At 41.9% G+C, this 24,909-nt stretch overlaps 1 protein-coding gene and 1 pseudogene across 1 annotated transcript in view; both read right to left on the bottom strand.

Annotated features, from left to right (window-relative positions):
* Window positions 1-8,751, bottom strand: part of Sri (sorcin) — a 12,444-nt gene extending 3,693 nt beyond the window's left edge. The window contains exons 1-7 of the mRNA XM_021162289.2: window positions 8,653-8,751; window positions 7,667-7,750; window positions 5,865-5,934; window positions 2,955-2,998; window positions 1,974-2,121; window positions 1,637-1,750; window positions 736-794 (exon numbers count right to left, since the gene is read on the bottom strand). Coding sequence (XP_021017948.1) covers window positions 736-794; window positions 1,637-1,750; window positions 1,974-2,121; window positions 2,955-2,998; window positions 5,865-5,934; window positions 7,667-7,750; window positions 8,653-8,703 — 570 coding nt within the window. The 5' untranslated portion in view covers window positions 8,704-8,751. The remainder of the gene's footprint in view (window positions 1-735; window positions 795-1,636; window positions 1,751-1,973; window positions 2,122-2,954; window positions 2,999-5,864; window positions 5,935-7,666; window positions 7,751-8,652) is intronic.
* Window positions 8,752-9,726: 975 nt separating this feature from the next.
* On the bottom strand, window positions 9,727-10,137 carry LOC110294225 (annotated as a pseudogene).
* Between the last annotated feature and the right edge of the window lie 14,772 nt (window positions 10,138-24,909).

The following is a 24,909-nucleotide window of genomic DNA, read 5'->3' as shown; positions in this document are numbered from 1 at the left end:
AGGATGTGTGTATGTGGTGCATGGTGTGAGTCAGGATGTGTGTATGTGGTACATGGTGTGAGTCAGGATGTGTGTATGTGGTGCATGGTATGTTTTGGGGTGCATATGCTTGTAGAGGCTAAAGGGCAACCTCAGGTTTTATGCCTCAGGTGCTATCCACCTACCTTTTGAGAGTGTTTCTCATTAGCCTAACATTCACTAAGATAGGCTGGGTGGTCAGCAAGCCCCGGATCCACCAGTCTCCACCTCTACAGCACTGGGGTTACAACAGAGCCCCCCACCACACTCAGCCATAAGCACGTGTGTTCTGGGGATTGACCTGAGGCCCTCATCTTTATTTGCAACCAAGCTACCACCCAAGCCTGAAAGAGTCACCATTATTATCATGATGCCCACTCATCTCAGTCTCAGAGCAGCCAGGGGACTCTGCTTCTGTGAGCGGGTCAGTCAGTGCAACAGGCGGGGCCTGACTTTGAAGTAATCCTCCAGCCTCAGCATGAGCCACCATGTCCTATTATGTTTTCTGCGATTTTTGTTGTTGCTGTTGCTTTTGTTTTGTTTTAGGCAGAGTCTCACAAGCGTAGCTCAGACTGGCTTGAATTCATGGCAAGCCACCTGCATCAGCCTCCTGAGTGCATGAGCCACCATGTCCGTATTCTTAATAACTAATTTAGGAAGGGATTCCCATTCATGTACAGTTTGTCTTCTACTTAGCCCTTATTTACGGAGACTTACATCATCATACGAGAAATTCACAACTCCTTGTTGACCCGAATCCCGTCTGCGAAAGCTATCTGCAAAACAACATAGTACATAGTAAAATGTAGGGGTTTTTTGTTTGTTTGTTTGTTTTTCTTAAACAGCTTTTCTAAACTCACAGCAGCTAACTACTTGGCATTGGGATCAAATGTCAATAACAAGTAAATTCTACAACTAGTCAAGTTAAGGCCAAAGAAAATATTTGTAACAGTGACAGAAAGTGGTCAATGGTCATTTTCAATGTGGATCTAAGACAAATGGCCAACCTCGGCTGGTAAAAGCAGTTTAGCCTTCAAGGCCCTTAAACTGTTATGAAAGCACAGGATTCTCAACACTATAATAGCATGCACGCTGCTTAAAATAACAGAAGCTGATATGATAAGTGGGCTATGACCAAATATCCCACCAACTTCATCCCTGCTGGCCAAAACCGACTCACTTTAATTTTACTCTTTGTGAACATCCCATAGTTGGAAAGAATTACTCATACTGCACTCTGTGACTGATAGATACTGTACAACTCAGGCTGTGGGGGCAGCACACTGGCCTAGAGTTTACCGAGCATGTGTGAGCCCTCTGTAGCCCTAGCTCCATAAACAAATGCACTTACAAAAGACAGCTATATCTGTAGCATTTTAACAAAATGTACTATGATTACTCATTCATCTAAAACAAAAACAAACCAACAACAACAACAAAACCCCTCTGAATTACGATCCACTTGTTTAACAGCCGTGCTAAGGGCCTGCTAAAGCACCCCTAAAATCATAAAAAAAAACTAGGCAGAACAGAAGTTCAGAGATACGGAGAAATGACAAATGCCATAAAAAAGGGTCTTCTTGGCTCCTGGCAATCCTGAATGGCTTCAGGGACAAACCTGTGAGAGCCCTCAGTTTGACGCAGCAGGCAATGTAGTCATCAAAAGTGATCTTCCCGCTGGTGCTGTACCGCTTTGCAACTGAATTCACAGTTTGGGGGCTCAACCTGAATCCTAGAAGGTAGAAAAGTCACCCAGCAAGAAAAGGTTACAGGTTAAAAACACAACAGAAGTCCCAAACAATAACAACAACAACAGCAACAACAACAACAACATTAGAGACAGAAAGAGGTGGAGAGAGGAAGGGAGAGGGAGGGAGGGGGGAGAGGCTATCTTCCAGGAGGACACACATTAAAGACTTATCAGTTAATGGAGAACTCTGCTTGGTGACACAAACCCATAGTCGTCAGGGCCTTCTGCAGCTCCTGGGGATCCACGGTGCCACTCCTATCGCTATCGAAACTGATGAAGTGTTGTCTCCAGCCATTCAGCACAGCCCAGAGCTCTTTGAATTCATTGAACCCCATCGTGCCAGACATATCTCTCTGGATTATAATCAAGGATGGAACTGTCTCATTTCACACCTTTAATGATTACGTGAGAGAGCGCAGAAGGGGATGGGGGACTCAATGCTTTCTGTTAAAATGGCAGAAAGACACCCTAGGTTTTAAAAAGCTAGTCTATATTCTTGTTGGTATGATATAAGTTAAAGTAATGATAAGTGATATATGATATATGGATTTAAAGCTCTGGGGGGAAAAAAGAAGTGGTCTGAATAAGAGAAGATGATATGGTATTGTTTCTTACTGGAATTGGGCTACATTTCCTCGGTGCTCTAGGTGATGGGTTCTGAGTGTCCCTTGGTCTTCACCTGTAGAAAGTGAGCTAGACTGGAAAGTAGCACCTAGCCAAACTGAGCCTAACCACTGGCTGGCATTCTTGTGCACATCCATGTCTTACAGCATGAACTCTGACACATACTCTAACATACATAACCCATTTCTCTTGCAAAAGGATCTCTGTACCTCAAGCTAAGCTCCAATTTGCAATATGGCAGGCACATGCTGCCCTCAGACTCACAGTGATCCTCCTGCCTCAGCATCCTGAGTGCTGAGATTACACGCATAAGCCACTACACCTATGGCACCTTGGGCAATCTTGAACAACCGCCATTCTCCTGACTAAACTTCCTGTCTGTTTCTCACACCAAATTACATCCTAACAGCTAGTTCTTTCACAAAGCCCTTTGGTAGTTACTTGCAATTTTTGTGTGTACTTATTCCTTCGTCCTGAGATGAGTTTTTTAGAAAGACTTTTTTTTTTTTTTTTTTTTTGCCATGGAAAAAACGCTCTAGACAACCATTAAGGTAAAGGATACATCCAACATGGAAACCATAAGACGACAAGTCTCCAGGTTAAAAGCTGTTAAATCAAAGACAGTACATGAATCAGTATAATTTCAGCATTTCCTCATTGCATTGGAATCATTCAAATTAAGTATGAATTCTATTATTAATTAACTCTTTAAAGCATGCTACTCAATTTGTATGAGACAGCGCTCACTATGCTTGGCTTATAACAGTATTGTGGGATTGTGAAACAAACATGGCCCAGTTTAAAACCTTCACTATTCACCTATGTGCCCATGTTATAGATACCCGTGGGAAGCCCACGGCTGCTGGCGGGGGTGGCAAGCCCTACAATCCAATATAGAATGTATAGGGTGTTCTGCTCTCGGGGTAAAGGCCAGAACCCCTATCTGTTCCCCAAGATTCAATCACCTTGGAAATAGAGTGGCAGCCCCACTGTTGTTACTCCTGGTTCAATCATTTTTTTTTTTTTAAGTTGTAGGACTCTATGGGCTCTTTAACAGACATTTAGCCACTCCGGCGTCCCTATGATCTGGAACTGCAGACTGCTATCCCTGGCTGAGCGGAACATTGTGTAGACAGCAGACTATCATTCTCAATTTAAAAGTATCTTAAACTACTTGACACCTTTGATAGCCAATAACCATAAATTTTGCATCTGATCCAAATCTGATCCATCTCTTACTTCGTAGAAATACTCCTTAGAATGTATCACTATGCTTTGCAGACCTCTAGCATCGAACAGTGCTATAGCCATGAATATTTTAACAACTGAAAGCTATGGGCCCCCACTATACTGTAGTCAGTATACTTGATCTTCCCACCAGTGGAAATGGCAACGGTCCTCGTTCATGACTTTCTTTTATTCTTTGATTATGCAAGTTCATGTGACTTCTTCCAGAGCGGAACATGTCATTCAAGGTGACTTGAGTTCCTGAACCGAAGTACTTCATGTTTGGCTCAGAATAAACTATTTCTTTATCACCTTTAAAGTGGACTCTGTTTTATACTCTTAATGTAGTCTTTACCTGCTGGCTGGGGTGGCAATCCCATACAATCCAATACAGAATGCTATAGGGTGTTCTGCTCTCAGGGTAAAGGCCAGAACCCCTACATGAACTTTCCCATTTCACCAACAACCAGGCAGGATCTCCACAGGGAATTTGTTACTTCCATATCTAGACCACATTCCATCTGGGTCTTTCATATATACCATTCTATATGCCTGAATTCTGTACCTACACTCTCCCAACTGGCATCATTGTGGCTGGGCTTTGTTTCTTCTTCAGCCTCCGTATCAACTCTGCAGGCTCACTCCTATCTAACTTGACCATGCTGGTTACCATCCCAGCCTCAGTACTTATCCAGGAGACCTTCAGCAGGTGGAACTCTTTCTGCACACCCAGTGTGACTGTCCATCAAAATATGGACTGGTTGGTTGAAGGGATGAGTGGATGGGTGGACTGAATTCTCACCCCTAGATAAAAGCTGTAGTTTAGTGTAGAAGTAACCCTCATTTGTAAAGGCTAAGGGGAAATGTAGATTATTACTTTTAATAAGACTATTTTGGGGTTTTATTGATATTTAAAGGTTGTATATAGTTTCAAACTTATCCATGTGGTGTTTTCCCAGTACTGTGATTCTCTACACTCTACCACAATATCTCAGCCATCTTTTCTTCCAGAGAAACAATGATTCAGGCCTAGCAAGGAAGGACACCTCTCCCTGGTTCCATCAAGCTTCTTGCCGAGGAACCACCAAAATCAAGGAAAGGAAAATATGAATTTCCATTTTGGAGACTGGAACTCCTCCCATTGAGTCCCCCTCTAGTGATGACTGGTTTGGATCTGTAGTATCCCACGTGCACCCTTCCACTTTCAAGTCTGTGGCCGATGATTTGGAATCTCTGTTTAAAAGATTGGCAGCTGTACAGCTTCTGTACATGGTAACAAGAGAAAGCCAGTGTTTTAAAGGTGGCCATCTAGAGAATACAGCACCTCCAACAGCTGAAAGCGCCACTGAAAATCCTAAGGTCTGAGTTCTAAGCATTTTAACTTATAGCTTACTCTGAAGTTGAGGTGTCTATTTGATGTTCTGCCTTTATTAACAAATGCGAAGAGGTTAGAAGGGGGCACAATTGAGCTAAGATACTTTTATTTGTCCCAGACACTTCTCTTGGTCAAGATTAGATTTGAACAAGACAAAACAACTAACCAAACAAAACCAGAGTGTGGGGGGTAATGAGCCCCAGCCAGGATTCAGCATCTTTGCAACGTTTATTTGCCTACTTGCTTCCTGGAGCACAGTTCGGAGAAGTCGGGATGGTAGACTATGTGACAAACAGTGGGGCTGCACATACAGCCTGCAGTGAATGGAGGAGGGAGCAGAAGGCTGGCATGGAGTGAAAGCAGGAAGCTTTCCTCAGTGTGACACATCTTCTCAGGTGACAGAAAGAATGACCTTGGCAATGTCATGGCCAGCAAGTGTTTGTATTACCAGGGAGTAAGCCCAGAGCCCAGAGATCAGACAGCAAGACTGGCCACTCTCTCAGTGCCACCAGAGTTAGGATAGAACAAGCACTTGGTGAAGTCAGTGGTACCTGTTAGCACTTAGCATTAACGATACCTGACCCGGTGGATTCCATTTCAGCACCCTAACTTGTCCTCTGTGTGGGAGGCCACCCAAATGGCCTCACTGGTTCCAATGGTCCTGGAATACAGGGAACCCAAATCCAGGAAGTCCACTGACCTCCCTGGTAAACTGAAATGGCATGCTAGAGGCTCTGCTCAATTAACTCTTTAAACATAATAGCTTGGTGGATGAGAAACTTTGATTTCTTTACAGGGACAATCGCAGTTCACAGCTGAAGTACAGAGAACAAGAGTATTGCTGTTCAGATCCTAAGACCACGAACTTACGCTTGTATCCCCCCGCAATGCCAGACTGTGTTAGGCATCTCTGCAATTCGTCAGCATCAATTTGTCCGTCCTTTAAAAAAATACAAGCAAAAACCAGGAAAGGAAATCAGGGTGGTAATTTGCACTTTCAAGTCATTAAGCAGCATTTAACAAGAGAAAATAATTGTATGTAGCATTTCTTTAAAGGAATGCCTTTCAAAATTCTTATTCTAATTCCAAAAATAATTCAATGGTGAGAGAATAATTGTCATGACAACAGTCTGCATTCAGTTTGAGCCAAGAAACTATCAAAATCAATCATTTTAAAATTAGTTAACAGAATTGTTTAAAAACATATCCCTCCAACCCTTTTTTTGAAAGAGGGGGGAAGTAGGGTATATCACAGACTTTTAGGCATCAGTAAATACAAGGCCTGGTCCAAGGAGAAAGAGGCTCTTGGACCAGTTTGACTCAGGAAACAGGGTCTTCCAAGCACAATTATATAGAGAAGATGCAGGGTACCAATACCTAGTTACTGGTTGACTGAGGTCAGAATAAGACACGTGACATTTTTAGGGATTTTAAATAAAATATATAAATCCAAGTTGGTGAGACTCATTAAGTTATAATTAGGAACAAGATCAATAATTTGCAAGAAGATGAATGTGTGGAATAGAGGCCAGCACTGCTGAAAGTCAAGCAGGTGGAGTCACTTACATGCTGAGGACACTAGCAATCTAAGAATGCTTGTTTTGAGGTGTGCCATGTCTTGTGGTTTCAAAGACACGGATCAATAACATATTAAGTAGACACTCGAGAGGAAAGTCTCCCAGTCTTCGACTCAATTTTCCATTCAAATTCTCAGAGCTCTGTTTCTTAGAGTACCACTTCTTCCAGGGTGGCCGTAGAATTTTGCTTAGCATATTCTAGAGCATGCTTGTTTGTTTGCTTGCTTGCTTGTTTTTTTCAAATCATCATTTCATTCTTTTGGGCTCTTGTTTAAAACAAGTCTAAGGTGAATAAGAAGGGAGGTCCCCTCTGGACACGTCTGGATTATGTCCACAGAACACTTAGCAAACACACAGTGACCTTGCAACCTAGGAACATGCCCTCCCCCACAATAGCCATAGGCATCTGTCATATAACTCTCTGAGGGAGGAAGTAGGTCTTAGGACTTGGGACTCGCTGACCTGCATTCCCTCTGTGGGTCATCTGGCCACATCACCTAATAAGGACATGGAGAGCTAGCTCCAAAGAGCATCTGCCCTGGGGTGGAGGTTACCTTCCGAATGCTGGTAGCAACTCTTGTGCTTGGAAGCCGATGGTTCTTTACAGCTCTTCTCTACTTCCTTTGTGGGTAAATGATTAATTATCGCATTCAACTGAAAGTAGCTAACTATCATAATTGGGCTATAAAATAATTAATTACTAATATCTGTCTTTAGGTTAGGCAAGCAGAGGTTTTATGTTCAGATCTTGAATTTCTTCTCTGTAAGCAGCCCTTGTTCTATCCTGACAATACAAGTGAGGGGGTGTACACTTTGTAGATCTTCAAAATATATTTATATTCCCCCTTTGAGTCAATCTAATCCCAGTTCAATCACAAGCTTTGAACTGATTTATCACTGATACAGGCAATACTCTGTCCAAATTTGTTCAGATCTAAAATAAAGACTGTTTTAGTCTTCCTTTCCTTTTCCCTTCTTTCAGGCAAAGGGACTCAAGGGACTCATTTCCAGGGCAAAGACTGTTTTTGTGCCACTGCACTAAATGCTAACACAAACAGAACATAACAATTCTTCAGTATTGAAGGAAAGGCTAACCTGTCCAGCCACAGCAGCAAAGTAACCATATAGCGGATCCTGAGTTTGTCCAGGGAACGAAGGCCCTCCAGGAGCCCCACCATACTGTGAAAAAGAAAAAAAAAAAGTAAAGGCATCAGACTCAGAATTGAGTTTATTCTTACACCATGCAAGGCTTTTGTACAATTGACGCCTGTGCGACCTTCACAGTCTCTATCTTCCCCACCACCTTGACTCCAGCTCAGTGACCCACTAGGCTTGTTCACTCCTGCTCCTGACATCTAAAAGCTGGAGACTTGGTCCAAAATAAGTCTCCATGAAAGTGATGGCCACTAAACGCAGACCCACTTTAAAAAATCCCTATTAACCAGCTTAAAGAGGTCAGTGCACCTGAAGCAAACAATCTGGTGGCTAGGCTTAGGACTGTTTTCCTGTAGGTTTTTACAGCCTTTGCAGTGTTTTTAAAGTTCTTGAAGTACTAAGTAAGGCTGGAGTTAGTACAGGGCTGACAGGTGTGGCTTGGGAAGAACAGGGATGGCCGGCCCGGTTATATCTAAGATGAGGGTCCCTCTGTCTCTGACAGTACACCTACCACATCTGCCTAAGTGGTCTTCCTCTAGGACTTCGGCTCATTTCTCCAGACTTCCTGATCTCCCTGTCACTTTCTTTTCAAGGGAGTGACCACAGAACCATTCTAGATCAAGATGGCTGTTGTTGCTTTGGGGACATTCCGAGAGAGCAGGAAGTCAACACCAACTTGAACTATCTCACGTCACATATCCGAGTTACAGAGTGGGCTTCCTGGGTCGCAGCCCACCCACCGGCGGGCCCTGGAAAGGCCCTTGGAAGAGATGGGGAAGAAAAATGGAGCCAAGGCTGGACATCAGGGTCCAGGCAAGCTCGCAGGGAGCATCTGGGACCGCCCGCTACGCCTCCTCCCGCTCGTCGGTGGCGCCTTCCAGTCCCGGGAGCCCAGAGGCTGCTGTGCCCTCATCCGCTGCACTTACCCCGCCTGGGTAGTACCCTCCGCCCGCGCCAGGGTGCCCGGGATACGCCATGGTGCAGACTGCGCCTCCGCCCTGCCGGTCTGCTGCTCCGCCCGTCCGGCCCGGAGCCGCCCCGGAGCGCACCACGCCGCCCCGCGGGGGACGCCATTCGCCGCCACCCACCCCGATCGCCCCGCGGCATCCCGCGCGCCGCCCGTTCCCTGCTGTCTCTGTGCTGTGTCAGCGCCGCGTGCGACACACACTCGGGCGATGACCCAGAACCCCAGACGAGTTTATATCAGGACCCATTCTCCCTCTCCACCTAGTGGCACATTCCGACATCCACGCACAGCTAGGGGAGGGTTTTTTTTTCCTTCTTCTTCCTACTGTGCTATTTTGTAGAACATTTACTATTTACACCGGGTTGTTGGGTAGGGAGGATGGGAAAAGAACGCTATGCACAATTGTAGGGAAGGGGAGAACAATTCCAGTGGGCGAAGGAGACACTTTACAAAATAGGAAAAAAAAAACTTTGAAAACCTGATGAAAACTTCTGAACCATGCAAGTGGGCTTTTAGCTTTGACTGAGGGTGGCCTGCTTCTTTGCCAACCGTTAAGCTGAATGTAGCTCAGGTGCGATTGCTAGGCGTGGGTGTGTGGGGTGGGGTAGAAGAGGGCAGTTTCTAGGCAGGACAGCCTCACCCAGATCAATCGTAGGAAAGTGAATTGTTTAATTTTCTGGATGATTCAAATAGAAACAACCCCAGTGGTGAAGCTTCCTGGAAAGGATGTGAAACTCACGTGGGTTGTTCAGATGTTTCTCAGCTTCTTTTTTGGTTTTTGGTGCAATTGCAACAAGAGGTAATTGTTTGCTGGCACTGGACTGTTAAGGACTGAACAGTGTTGGTTGGTTGATGTTTTGTTTGTTTGTTTTTGACTGTTTGCTCTTACTCTTTACTTTTGAGACCCAGGTTCTCAGGGTAGCCTCTCATGGCCTCAGCCTCCAGATGAGAGTCACCAACCGTTACCTGCTTTTATTATTATTATTATTATTATTAATTTATTTTTATTTTTAATGACGAAACAAAAATATACCTAAAAGCGTAGCTTCTGGAAAAACCATTTGTTCTTCCCTGTCTTGTATTGCTCCTCAAACTTGACCTTGGCCGCCCGCCTGGCCTTGCGTTTCAAAGCTGGGCCCCTGAACACATCCTTGTTGACAACAGTCTTGTCCAAGGGGATATCCACAGAGAACCTTGTGGGCATGAGGTGGTTGTAGTTATAAACTTTCACAAAGGACCTGAACTTGGATCGCTTGGCGATTTTCTTCTTGCCCATGGCAGCTGTCACTTTTCGGGGATAGCGGTCAATTCCAGCCACCAGGGCATGGCTGTAAGGGCGGTCCAAGATGCCATCGTCAATGTTCTTCACGATGACGGCTTTGCGTCCAGAGTAGTGTCCGGCCAGGACCAGCAGCACTTTCCCGGGTTTCATGAACTTGCCCATCTTGACAGCAGGCAGCAGTACCCAGCAGAAAGGAAAGGAGGACACTTTCGCTCTTGGTTTTGTTTTTAACATTTTGAGAAACACTTTAATGAACAAGACTGACCATAGTGTGAGACCAAGTTCTCTTTGGATACATAAGCTCCAAAACCGAAAGTTCTAAATAGTGAGAAACCGTTCCAATAGTCCTTGTGATCACATAGCAAAGGTGTGGCCTGTTTTACGTCTGCTTCTGGAGATAAAATTACTGTTTTCAAATACCATGGTCTTTGATTAGGCATTTTGAGGTTTTGTCCTGTAGTTTGGAACGTTAATCGGCTAGGTGAACAGGGCTCAACTCACACTTGAATTTAAGCTCTTTCAGGACTCGAGTTTGAAAATATCACAAAAAATATGTGTCACCAATAAAGCATTTGTGACTAATGCAGGCTTCATTTTATGGATAAGTGACTACCTTAATTGTTACATTAGGAGACATTAGACTCCGGTTACTCCTTCTCCCTTAAGAAGTGAATTTTAATGGAGGGCTATAAATGAAATCCTTACAGTGATTGCCAACAAATTAATAATGAAAACAAAGATAAATTACACACACACACAGTAATTAATGAGTGTCAGACCTTAATAAATGTTGCCTATTTGTGTAGTCATCACAAAGACCTGTGAGATAGGCACTTTTGTTATGCAGTTGAGAAACTCGAGAGCTGAGACAAGACAAAGAAAGGAGGATATGAATTCAGAGCTGGGCTATGGTGCTAGGTACTCTAGCTCCGCCCCAGGGGTGGGGGTGGAGGTGGGGATGGGGGAGAAAATGTCCAGGTAGTAAATATTTTCCATCACATGCTCCCTGTAGCAACTTCTTGGCTCTCATAGCCTGGTGGTATCTAAGGATAGAACACAGGTCAACAGTGTGACTGTGTTCCAGAGCAACTTTATTCACTGAATTTAATATCGTTGTTGAATGTCAGAATAACTCTATTCCTCCTATCTTTTAAAGACAGGAAGAAATGTCATTCCTAGGTCTCAGATGTACTCCCAAAGAAGCAGGCCAGATGTGGCCCTCAGGGAGCAGCTTGTGAGCCACGGCCAGCTTATGACTCAGGAAGTATGGCCCTTAGCAAACAATTTTGCTGGTTTTAGGATATAGTCTACTGTATTGGTAGATGAGTCACACCAAGGAATGGTGACTCCCCAGTGTAAGAGCCTGTGATTAAAACAGCTACGTTGGAATCTGCCCATTGGTCAGTGAGACATGTGAGAGGAACAGGGTGAGGCCATGGCTTGCCTGTCTCCCACCCTGTGTACTCTCCAAGAGTGGCTTGCATATGTCGTATGACAGGCTATTCTTTCAATGTTTATGCATGCAACACAAACCCTGTAATTCACAGACTAAGATTATGGAACCTAAGCAAAGGATAAAGACTCAATACCACCATTGCAAAGCTGAAGTGGGATCATCTTTCATGGCTTTCGTATTTATTTTCACAGATGGCATGGAGAGGAAATGAAATAGGCAACTTCTCACACTCTTGGCATGTGCCAAGTGTCATGCTAGATGCTTCCTTATGACACTACACCATCAGAGGAATTTGTAATTGTATTTTAGAGATTAGGGAACTGAGTTGCAAGTAACTTTCCCAAGGTTTCCTACCAGGCTTTTACTCTCAATGTAAGTTGAAGGCCTAAGTTTTTACAATAAAAAACAGACTATAAAACACTAAGCTACACTCATGCTTTTCCCCAGGGGAGAGCTTCCTGAAGCATTAGGACAATACAGAAAAAGAACCCAAGAGACAGAAAAACTTCACAAAAATCCTCATGTCTGCCATCTCAAGATCAATTTACCTCATCCTTAAGTAGAGCCTATAAAAGATGATAGCCCACCCAGACCCTCTTTCATTTTAATTTTGAATCAAATTAAAAACCTCAGTGGAATAAGATCACCTTCGTAGCCCTATATCTTCAAACTATGAGTCCAAGATACAGGCACTGCCATCCATGAGCCATCTGAAGAAACTCAGCAACAGAGCACCACGCTGTGCATTTATACAGAAGAGGGCTTTCTCATGGGAACCAGAGTACTATCATTCATTCTAAAACAAGGTACTAAGCTTTACACAAAGGCTTCAGGGAGTTATTCAGGCATGCCTCCCCGACTGAAGGCTGTGGTGAAAAGAGGCTGAGGAGAGTTGTTTCAAGTTTAAACCTAGAAGAAAATCGGTTCTCTTAAGAGAATGTTTGTGATGTCTTGGCTAATCACACTGTTTTACAGATTTGAGAGAGAGAGAGAGAGAGAGAGAGAGAGAGAGAGAGAGAGAGAGCCTAAGAAAAGGCCAGTGAGTGGTCCACATTCTTGAAGGCTGACCTAGCTGAATATAAACATTTTGCCCTTCCCAGGAAAAGCCTTGACAGATTTGGCTTTGTCTCTTAGAAGGTGTGATGCTTTGGATCTTAAATCCCCATCCAAAGGCCATTTGTTAAACGTTTGACCTCCAACCTGCAGTGCTACCTAAGGGGCCAGGGGCAGCATCTCAGAGGTGAAACTTGAGAGCAAGGACATTGAGTCACTGAGGACTGTGAGTATATTGGACCCTGGCTCCTCCCCTGCTTTCTCTGCTTGCCACCCTGGTCATTGAAGGGACTCTGGGCAGCTCAAGTGTGCAGAGCCTGGTTCTGGCAGGCCTTGCCCTTCTCCCTCAATTCCTTGCTGAAAACTATTAAATTACATTCTTAAAGCTAGCCCCAGTGTCTGTTCCCTTATTTGGCCACTTCCTCCTCTTGAGGCTGACAACCAAGGTCCAGCTATCAAACAACTGAAGTCCAGCAATCAAAAAGCCACCTTTGGCTAACATGCTCTATTAAAATCAAACACATAATCCTAACACAGGCTTTTCCCTTGTACCTTTAGAAACCACCATTTGCCTATGGACCATGTCTGTCTCCTCTCTATCAAGAGACAATCTTGGTCCTAGAGAACAAAGGCCCCTTCCCTCTCTCCCGTGTTCATCATCTCCCTAGCCCTCTATCTCCTGTCTTTGTCTCTTATTCCCTGCCCTCTGTTTCTCTGGGGCAAATCAGTCTCCTTTGTGCTGAGAACTTGGTCTTGGGGACTGAGCTGATGTTTTCCCTTTCAGTCATCCGGGGATAAGTTTGCTTCACAGTTACACTCTCCACAGTGATCTTCTATCTCACTATCAGGGGGATAAAACAAACAAAACAAACAAAAACAAAAAACAGTGGAGCTGTGAGACTTCTAGTGGTGAGCAGAAATAGACCTTTCGTCCTTGTAAGTTGTTTTTCTTGGGTATTTTGTTACAGTGATAGAAAGCTAACAAAGATGGGAGTCTATTCTTTTTTTTGATATTCCCTCTGAGACCTGTCTCTAGACATGTTTTCAAAACAAAAGGTAAGAGATACACTCAGTTCCTAAAGCAGGGTTAACATGTACATTATATATAACATTCAGGCACAACTTCCTTACTCATATAATGGTGAAAGGGACTGTGTCTCCATGTAGCTGTGGTATTTCACCATTTCCTGCCCTTGACTGAATCACAGGTCTAGTGTATGGGAAGAAATCAACAATGCATTTGCCAGCGTAAGGACACAGCTTTCTTTTAGTTGTAATCTGGATGAGTCAGCTTGATAGCTAAAGACTTCTGTCTGGGGCAGGCAGATAAGTCTGTGTTAGACCACTTGGATAGTGAACACAGGTCCTGGTTTTTATCCTCAGCACCAAGTACACATAACAACAACAACAACAACAACAAAACAGACAGAGAAGGAAATTTTAAAAAAGCTCATATTATGCAATCATGGAAAAACTCAGATCTCCGAGTGTGAGTAGGAATGAGTATCCAATAATAAGATGGGCAATTAAGAGCAAACCCATTTTCTTCAGTTCTTGGGAAAGGATGTGAACAGTAGTGTATTTGTGAATAGAAGATGACCTTTGGCTCGTTGCCACGAACAGGGCTCAGTCAGTGATGTAATTTTGTTTATGGGATGGTAACCTCTGTCATGGATGGTTTACAGTCCTGTGTGCAGTGCACACTGGCTCCTCAGAACATTATAGGTGATGACGTATTATTAACCACAGCTAACCATGTGTGCTATTAATCATGTGATGCAAGGAGCTAAGATTTTAATTTAAATAGCATTGATAATTAGTGACTCCCTTGTTGGGTGGTACAAGAACAGTTTCATATATGTTGTCTTCCCTGGATCTCAGAGAAAGCTAGTATACTTTATTTTGCTTGGAATAGCCAATATAGGTGAGATAAATTATCATTACAAAACACACAGGAATGGCTGGTGATAAATGCCCCCAGGTTACATTTAATTCCCACTTTCCAAAATGAAGAACCCAGGGTCCTGGGGCTTGTTCTCAGTCATCACACTAGCAGAAGCAAGCAAGGTATTTCATTCTTCCCAAGTTCACACTGTGGGTTCTTCTTTCTATAGTTTTTCTGGTCCACCAGATTAATCATTGAGGAGAAAGCCAGCGAGGTGGCTCAGTAGGTGAAGGTGCTTTCTGGTCAAGACTGTTGACTTGAGTTCAGTTTGTGGAACCCATATAAAGATGGAAAGAGAAAGCTAGTTCCCAATTGTACTTTGATGGCCACACATCTACTGTGATACACATGCTCCCTCATATCACATGCATCACACATACATACATACATACATACACACACACCAAAAATAACAATAAACAAAATTAAAAATGAAAATTTATTTTAAAAAAAGAGAGAGAATTGAGAAAAAAGTCTACTCTTTTTTTGGGGGGGGGTGTTAAGGCATTTATTGTAGAAAGACAGAGAGAAGGAGAGAGTAGAGAATCAGAGGGAGGCCATGACCATGTGGAGAGAGGGAGGAATTAAGGGGGAGGAGGAGGGCAGGAGGCGAGAATAAGAGCAAGGAGGGGACAAGCAGCTCCTTTTATAGTGGGCTGGGCCATTCTGCCTGTTGCCAGGTAACTGTGGGGGTGAAGTCTGGACTTCCTATGTAACTGAAGGCCAAAGATGTCTACTCTTCAAAAGAATATATTTTAGAAATCACAAGATATAGGGGCCCAACTGCAGTGTGGGAGAAGGAAGACATCCATATACTTGCCTGCCATTGGGCAGGGAAACACACCAGACACACTATGGAAGGGCCAGTCCTGCTCAGTCAAAACTGAAGGGCAACCACAGATAACTTGGATGAGTCCCATTAAGAATGCAATATTGATGGTGTGGCAGAATCCCGAGGCCTCTAGCCACACCAATGACACATTGCAATGAATGTTTGCAAGGGAAGATATTGGGACAGAGAAATATACTATGGGACACATTGGCACACTACAGCTTCTATGATGAGATGTTTTCTATGCTTTGTTTGTTTGTTGTTTAACTTCCTTTGTCAGGGAGGCTGCAAGGGCAGAGACCACATAGGAGGAGATAAGGAGAGAAGTGGGACTGGGGTGCATGATGTAAAACTCAAAAAGAATCAATAAAACATTGAAAAGAGAAACGGAAAAGACTGCCTATAAAAAAATCAGAATGTTACATTTGAAGCAGTTGTTCAAAGCAAGGGACACCTAATGAGCTATATTACTATCAATTATAAGGGTCCATTTTAGGGTAGTCCATTACTTTTGATGAACAAAGTATTAATTATTATAGTATGCTTAAAGGGAGGTGGAGAAATAAAATTTTTTTAGTACTGGCTATAAACCAGGTTTATGCTCCATTGTGTGCATCTATCACTTTCTCTAAGGAATAAGCAGGTCTGCTTTGTTACTGAGATCAGACTGGGTTATCTGTGTTTGGGGTGGGATGGTCTGAGACTTAAGCATCCACAGCTTATGCATGCTGCCATCATCATATTTGGGACCAGGTAGTGTTGAATGATTGTTATATTAATATAGATTCATGATATTAGAACATCAGCAATTATTCATTAGCCAGTTAATTCCCCAAATCACTACCCAGAGAGACTACGATTTATTACAATTGCCTTGGGCCAAACACTGAAGCAATGATTACTTCATTCTAAACCGCCAAGCTACCAGGCTTCCTCCCAGACAACTTTCCCATCTTATTTACTTGCATTTTTTTTTATCCTTTCTTGTTCCAGCTCTCTTCTCTTGATGCTTCCTTGCCCTTTCCTTGTGGCTCCCCTCCTTCCTTCCTGCCTATTTCTCCACCCTTCCTAGAATCGGAAGTCCCACCTTATTTTCTCTAAAGCTCTAGATTGGCTCATTGGCTTTTAAGGACAAGGCAGAGAATGAATGAGGAGCAATGTTTCTACAAAGTTGGGAAAGGAGCTTCTAAGAATAAACAAAGCAGAGCCATGTCCAGATTGAAGCCAGATAATGGGATAAAGAAATCAGCATTTGAGATAATACAAGGGTAAACTTTACACAGTGTACAAAAACATTTTGCCAAGAAGAGAGAGAGAGGAATTGCATGCTGGCCTCTAATCCTAGGTACTTTGCTTATGTTCAGCAACAGAGCTGTATGAGGACTAATGTCCCTAACTTTGGTCTACTGTACACAGTGAATCCTTAAGGAGGCTGGTTTCTGTCCACAGGTTGTCTGCAACCAGGATGCGTTCTTCCAAAAGAGTGACTGTACACCTCTTTACCAGGCTGACACTCAGTGTTCTTGTGAGGAAGGCCAAGCCCAGAGCCAGGATAGACTTGGGGAATGAGGACTGAGAGTATCCCATCACCACCTTAGTCAGTTTATCCTGTCAATCCTGATGTCACAAGGTCAGTACAAAGTCAGAAGGGAAGTGATAAACTAGGCCATGAGGGAAAGGGGAGAAGACATTGATGTGGGGGACAGTGCTATGAGTGGGAAGGGGAAAAAAAAAGGGAAGGTTTCAAACCATGGCTCTAGAGAAGGAAGAGTAACTGCTTGTAACCCAGAATTCCAGCTTCATATATACTTTTTCATTTTTGCATTTCTCTAAGTAATATTTTTTGGAATTATGTAACAAATCACACCATTCACCCTTCTCTTTCCTTAACACTTTCTATGTAAATCAGCCATGCTGACTCTCAAATTCATGGCCTATTTTTTTTTAATTTTCATTTCTCTGTCTCGTCTCTGTCTCTGTCTCTGTCTCTCTGTCTCTGTCTCTGTCTCTCTCTCTCTCTCTCTCTCTCTCTCTCTCTCTCTCTCTTTGCTAAATATATAAATACAAACCTCACTTCAGCTCAGGAATCATTCCAAACGGGGAGCAGAAAGATTGTTAAAGTCAGAGGAACAGGAACTATTCTGTGAGATTGCATCTCCTATAAATGTCAGAGAATCTATGCCCATGAAGTCTCACCAACATTACTGCCTAAACAAGACCTGAACAACAATAACTCACCAATAGGCACAGGAACACAGAAGGGGACACACCAATAGGCATGCTAACATAGAAGGGGGAAACCTGAATCCTAGATAAAGAATTCAAAAAAGAAGACCAAAGTGTGGACACTTTGCCCCTTCTTAGAATTGGGAACAAAACACCCATGGAAGGAGTTACAGAGACAAAGTTTGGAGCTGAGACAAAAGGATGGACCATCTAGAGACTGCCATATCTGGGGAACCATCCCATAATCAGCCTCCAAACGCTGACACCATTACATACACCAGCAAGATTTTGCTGAAAGGACCCTGATATAACTGTCTCTTGTGAGGCTATGCCGGGGCCTAGCAAACACATAAGTGGATGCTCATAGTCAGCTATTGGATGGAACACAAGGCCCCCAATGGAGGAGCTAGAGAAAGTACCTAAGGAGCTGAAGGGGTTTGCAACCCTAAAGGTGGAACAACAATATGAACTAACCAGTACCTCCAGAGCTCGTGTCTCTAGCTGCATATGTATCAGAAGATGGCCTAGTTGGCTGTCATTGGGAAGAGAGGCCCCTTGGTCTTGCAAACTTTATATGCCTCAGTACGGGAGATCGCCAGGGCCAAGTGGGAGTGGGTGGGTAGGGGATTGGGGGGGGGGTGTCTGGGGAACTTTTGGGATAGCATTTGAAATGTAAATGAAGAAAATACCTAATTAAAAAAAAAGAATTCCAAAAAGGCAACTGAGAAATGCTGAAAATGGGAGAAAGGCTTCCCCAGGGAAGAAAATACCAAATAGCTATGTAATATCAATTGGTCAGCTCTGAAATCATGTACATACAAGTAACATTGTATGGGCTGAGCAATAAGTTATTTTTAAAACAAAAATGAGGTACTTCTTAGACAGACAGTGGGATGCTAGTCTATCATGTGTCAAGTACTGGGTTCCATTCCTAGCAATAAGAAAAAGAATGATATTTCTTAGCTTATATAGAGTTTTCCAGAAGTCCCTTGCCTGTTTTCATCTGTAGGGAAGACGGTGAAGCTGGGAAAGGATTCATGGTTAACTTATCCTGATCTTATTTCTTCATTTTGCTTGAGAAGCCAGAAATTACAGTATTACTATTTTGACAAGCAAAGCTCCAGTTGAGGTAAAATTGAACGCACCATATATACTAGAACATTATACATGAAAACAAATAGACAGCTAAGCTTCTACAAAGAGTAAACCTGCCTCCCTGTGAAACACACCAGAGCCACGAGTTTTATCACCTTTACTCACAGTGCAAGCTTTGGTCGATTTGCTAGAACTGTTGCTCAGGAAGGAGCCAGTACTGTTTCTATCGTTTAAAATGACAAGGGGGAACTTTCAAGTGAAAAGAGAAACCTGAATTCTTTTGAAACCAAGGATCTACACAGCTCAAGATTCTTTGAGTCTCTCCTACATTTCTCAGTGGAAATACATTTTTTTTTTCACTTTAAAATAATTTTCTTTTCCATAATTGTTAAATTTAGGCTTTATTCTTACATTTAAGCCACTCTCTAGATCACTTAGAAAGTATTTTATAGAAATAAACTTTGCAGACACTCTGCCTGAGAAACAATGTGTCACTAGGCTCACAGTGTTAAGAACCTTTTTATCCTGGTAGCAGAATTGGAAATAGGAGTTGTAAGGAACTGAAAATGCTAAACTCGTGGTTTTTACTTACCTGCATCTTGTAGTGAGGCTTTACAGGTGGAAGTGGTGATTCTTAGAGGCCTGTGTGCCTTCTCCTTGACCTTACAACTGTAGAATCAAGAAGTCTAAACCTTAACAGCCATTTCCCCCTTGATCCTTGGCAATCAGTAACCAACTATAACCATGTTCAGACTTCCCATAGGCGCCAGTGAGGTTATATGAAATAAACTTGCTTCAGTGGAAAAAGAAAGATCTTAACCAGGAACAACAGTATTTATACATGCACACACACACACACACACACACATGCACGTGCCCACACACACATCAATATTAGACACCTTTCCATTATTACCTCTATTAAATTTTTTTTCCTGAAGATTGTAAAGCTGTGTGTTGTAGCAGAGATGATGAGAACTGGTTCCTACTGTCTGTTGAGAGCCAAATCTCAGGGATTTTGTCAGCTTGATGTTCAGTAGAATTAATATTATAAGTTATTTTTTAGAAACCTCAACCTTTTGTTAGTTTAGTCAAAATAAAAATATGCATGGAATTGTGCAAATATAGATGAACTATTTTCATTATATAAACTGGTATTGTTGTTTGAAATTTGTTTTTCAAGTTCTGAAAGCTCATCCTATTCCCTCAATATACTGCGCTGTGTTTGCTGATTGCTTGTTTCTGGAAGCGAATGCTTGATCCACCTTGGCCTTGTTCTCCTGGAGCTGTATCAGTGGAATCAGGTGTGTTACACAGTTTCTGACAATGTAAGTCATTCCAGCTTGAGATTTCCAGAAACTAAAACAACCTTAAAGTCTTCAAAGACATACATTTTGTTCCATTTGAATTATGTCACCCACCTCAGAGATCATCACACTGTTACTATCCTGGACTTTGAATGGTAGGAACACTCATACTAAGAAAATCTCTTCCCATTATAAATGAAATGCTTTGCTGCAGAAATATTGGAGAAAATGTTGATAGGCCATGTTAAAGTTTAAATTGTATGTCTTCAGTTATTTTTGTATAAGTTGAACAAACAAAGGAAATATTATCCCAGGATTTACATTTTCTCAACTAATTGAAGCCATGATTTGTTTTGTGAAAAGTTAATTACACTCGATTGCTATAAGAAAATGCTAGTTGAGGCTGGGCGTGGCGGCCCACGCCTTTAATCCCAGCACTTGGGAGGCAGAGGCAGGAGCATTTCTGAGTTCAAGGCCAGCCTGGTCTACAGAGTGAGTTCCAGGACAGGCAGGGCTACACAGAGAAACCCTGTCTCGAAAAACCAAAAGAAAGGAAGAAAGAAAGAAAGAAAGAAAGAAAGAAAGAAAGAAAGAAAGAAAGAAAGGAAGGAAGGAAGGAAGGAAGGAAGAAAGANAAGGAAGGAAGGAAGGAAGGAAGAAAGAAAGAGAAAGAAAGAAAAAGAAAGGAAGAAAGAAAGAAAGAGAAAGAAAGAAAGAAAAAGAAAGAAAGAAAGAAAGAAAGAAAGAAAGAAAGAAAGAAAGAAAGGAAGAAAGAAAGAAAGAGAGTGCTATTTGGGCTTAGGCTTAAAATATGAAGTTAAATTCAATGAGTTGCAGGATGTTGTAGGAGTAACGCAGAGTCACATGATCATCTAATCTTTGAAAATGTTAAACAAATGCTGTCACCATATGTAGAACTAAGGCAGAAGTCTTGGTTTAACGCAAGCACTTTCTAAACATGAGAAATAGTTTAAGAGTAATTCATTTATCAGATGAGTTTCTCAAAACATTTAATGGGAAAGTGATGGTGGGTTGGGATATGACTTTATTAGGCAAATCAGAATTGAATACTATGCACAGACAGGTTGTCTATAGATAAAAAAAACTTGAAATAAACATATTATGAAGGAATCATTTGACTATATGAAATTGACAGTAAAAAGTAATATGCATTTTATTTGTAAATTGTGCATTAGATATCTGTGATGGACTATTTTGATGGAGATCATCTATAGATTGCTTTGTTAAGATGGCAATTATAACTCTACAAACCCACAAGCATTAGGACTTTTATAGTCTTCAGTTTCTTTGTTCAGTGTCTTTAAGTTTTCATTGTATAAGTCTTTCATAGTGATGTGGATCCTGCCATGTCAGTTATTAACAAAACCTTTACGCCAGTGTATTTTGAGACTATTGATAAAGGTATTTTTTCATGATTTCTTTCTCAGTGTGTTTGGTGTTCACCTGTAGGGAGGCTACGGACACTGCTACTTTGCTGAGTGTATTTCACCATTTCAGGAATTTTATGTCTGGCTTTTTTTTTCCTGCCATGAATAGACATTTTGACCACCGGAACTCACATAATGAAAGCATTTATTTGGGGGCTTGCTTTCAGTTTCAAAACTTTATTCTATTATCCTCACAGTGGGGAGTTTGGTGGCATGAAGGCAGGCATGATGCTAAGGACATAGCCCATCCCTAGTGACACAGTTCCTCCAACAAGGACACACCTAGTCCTCTCCAAACAGTTCATCAACTGGGGACTAAGCAGGCAAATGCATGAGCTTATAGAGCCTGTTCTTATTCAAATCACCACTTGAGTCTTTTATATATACAATCATATTATCTGCAAACAAGAATACTTTGGCTTAATCCTTTCTTATTTGTATCTCCTTTGTCTTCTTCTCTTGTCTTGTTTAATCTAGGTATGATTTCGAATTCTGCACTGAACAGGAGGAGAAAGAGTAGGTATTTTGTCTTGTTCCTGATTTTAGTGCAAATGCCTTGAGAGCTATGCTGGCTATTTTTATGTCAATTTGATACTTGCTTGCTAAAGTCATTTTAGAACTGAAAACCTCAATGGAGAAAATCTTCTCTCCAGATTGAGTTTTGACCAAGTCAGTGGTGGATTTTCTTGATTGGTGTTTGGTGCGTGAGGGCCTCTCTCACTGTGGATGGTGCTGCCCCGGAGCTGGTGGATCTGCATACTGTAAGAAAGTGGTTGAGCAAGCTGTAGAGCAATCCAGTAAGCAGTGTTGCCAATGGCTTTCTGTCTCTGTGTCCAGGTTCTTGTCTTGAGGTCCTGCCTAACTTCTTTAAATGATAGTCTGTGGTATAGAAGTGTACAGTAAAATAAACTCTTTCTTTCCCGAGTTGCTTTTGGTCAAGATGTTTTACTACAACAACAGAAACCCTGACTTAGACAAGAACAATTGTGGAAGAGAGCCAACATGCACCTTTAGCCTACACACACACTCATACTCCCATGTGTACGTGTGTGCACATTCATGCACATGCACACGCGTGTGCACACACACACACACACACACACACACACACACGACCTCAGAGAATAGCCCACTCATCCATCTTGTGAGGATATAACTATTAGATACTATCAATGAAAATGACGAGTAGCTCCCTACTAGACATGCAATCTGTTTTAATCTTGGAATTCTCTTGTCCAGGGTCTAGTTCCTAGACCTTCAGAAATATATTTATATTGCCTTTAAGCTACTTGATTAATGGTATTTTATTGCAGTGTGAACTATAAAAGCATGCTTTATGAAGGCAAAACTTATAACAATCATGTGTACTTGTGTTTCCTGATTTGTTTTTTGTCACCTTGACACAGCTAGGGAAGCCTCAGTTGAGAAAGTGGCTGCATCAGGTGGCTTGTAGGTGAGTCTGTGGGGGCATTTTCCTGATTAATGATTGGTGGAGGAGGACTCTGTTTACTATGGGTGATGCCACTCGTGGGCAGGTGGTCCTGAATTATAAGAAAACATGCTGAGCAAATCAGGAAAACAAGCCAGGAAGCAGCGTTCCTTCACAGTTTCTGCCCTGTCATCCTTTCCTGATGGACCACAACCATAAGTTGAAATAACCCTTTCCTCCCCAGCTTTCTCTTGAACATCACTTATTGCAGCCTAAGGGGCAGAAGAGTGTGGCTCACAATAAATAACTTAGAAAACCATATCTGTATAAAAGGTTTCTATGTAATGGAATTTCAATAGCATTTGTGTGTATTTCGGGGGGGGAGTTTATTTTTTAGGTCCCTTACTTGCACTTGCTTCTTTCTGTCACATGACGTTAGAGTGTTGCTTCCATACTTCTGTGACGTAGAAACCTTATGCTTTACAGAACAGCCCTTTTTTAAAAGCTCTTGAAATCTAAAATCATGATTATACCTCAATTAAATGGTTAACCGTAAGATGCAGAAGACCAGTTCTAGTTGTTAGAAGTCATTTGGTTAAAATGTAACTATGTTACATGCTATGACTTATAAATAAGCTTAAGAAAGTTTAAAGTGTACTAAATTTATAAAAATGTAGGTAAAACGAAAAAAGAAAAAATTACCTATTACCTAGAGAAAACCATTGTTATTATTTTGACTTTTATCCCCTTAGGCTGCTTCCTATTGATAAAAGCCTAGGCCAGATAAATTGAACAAAGTTAATGAATAGAAAATGCTCTTGCACTGGGCAACATTCCAGACCAAAGACAATCCAGAAGGCCCCTCCTCACTGCATGTCAGTAAGTACTATGCAGAAGTGACCTCATTGGCTGGATCAGCGTTTGCTGTATAAGGACATGGTCTGATCAGGTGGCGACCTGTGACTGGATAAGCTACTCAGCTGTGAACATTTTTTAAGCTGGGATATAGTCCACTATGTGTAGTATTTGCTTGGAGTGCACTTTATTATTCAGTTATGGAGGCTGCTTTGGAAAGATTTATTTCAACTTCACATTGTGAATAAAAACCATATATGAACGTGTTGCTTTGTAACTTACTTTTTATCTATCTTAGTGACCATCATCTTCTTTCTTTCTCTTCTTTTTTGCTGTGCTGGAGATTGAGCCTGGGCCCCTTGTGCTTGCTGACTAGACGCTGTACTTCTGAAGTTTGTATCCAGCACCCTTTGTCTTTTATATTTTGAGGTGAGCAATCACAAACTCCTCAGGATGGCTGTATAGCTCAGGCAGGCTTTGGACTTGCAATCCTCCTGCCTCAAACCTTTGAGGAGCTGCACCATCAGGTCTGGCTTTCTTTCTCAATTATAATTAGTGCACACCATTTTGATGGCTTTAGAGTATTGTATTCTGTGATTCTTCTACACATTAGCTATCACAGCCATATTATTAGATTTTCCTAATTATAATTACTGCATAATTTATTGACATGAACACATTTATTGACACAACCACAGACACACAGACAAATCCTCACCTTTAGACCTGCTTCCGTACATATCACTTCTGACCACACCTGCCTACTCAGTAATTTTACACTACACTAAACTTTTATAAGTTCTTCTTTGAGAAAACATAATGATTTAGTCGATAATTATGAAACCACCCATTGGTTTTACTTATAAATCTTTGAAAGTTAAGTAATTAAACAAGTTTATACCGCTAGCCATTTCTAGGAGTCCTGAAAGAAAGCAGGGTCTCCTATGGTTCTATTCTCTTTCCTTTGAACCACAGCTAGCTACAAACATGTATGTGGAAACCTTTGAGATGTTTTAAACAAACTCTAAATCATTATATATGCATATACATATATACATATATGTGTGTGCATATATATGTATGTATTTATATGATATGCAGGATGCTCTTACACAACCCCTGTGCACAGGTGGTTTGACCCTCAAAGGGGTCATGAGTCACAGGTTGGGAACCACTGCTCTAGATAAACCTTAAGGACCATGTGCTAAATGAAATGAGACAATCAGAAAAAGAAATGTTTTATAACGACATTTTAAAGTATCTAAAATAGCCAAATGCAAAGAAACAG

Source organism: Mus caroli, chromosome 5, assembly GCF_900094665.2.
Source record: "Mus caroli chromosome 5, CAROLI_EIJ_v1.1, whole genome shotgun sequence".
Taxonomy (NCBI): domain Eukaryota; kingdom Metazoa; phylum Chordata; class Mammalia; order Rodentia; family Muridae; genus Mus; species Mus caroli.
Note: the sequence above shows the minus strand (reverse complement) of the source record. Positions and strands in the feature narration are given on the sequence as shown.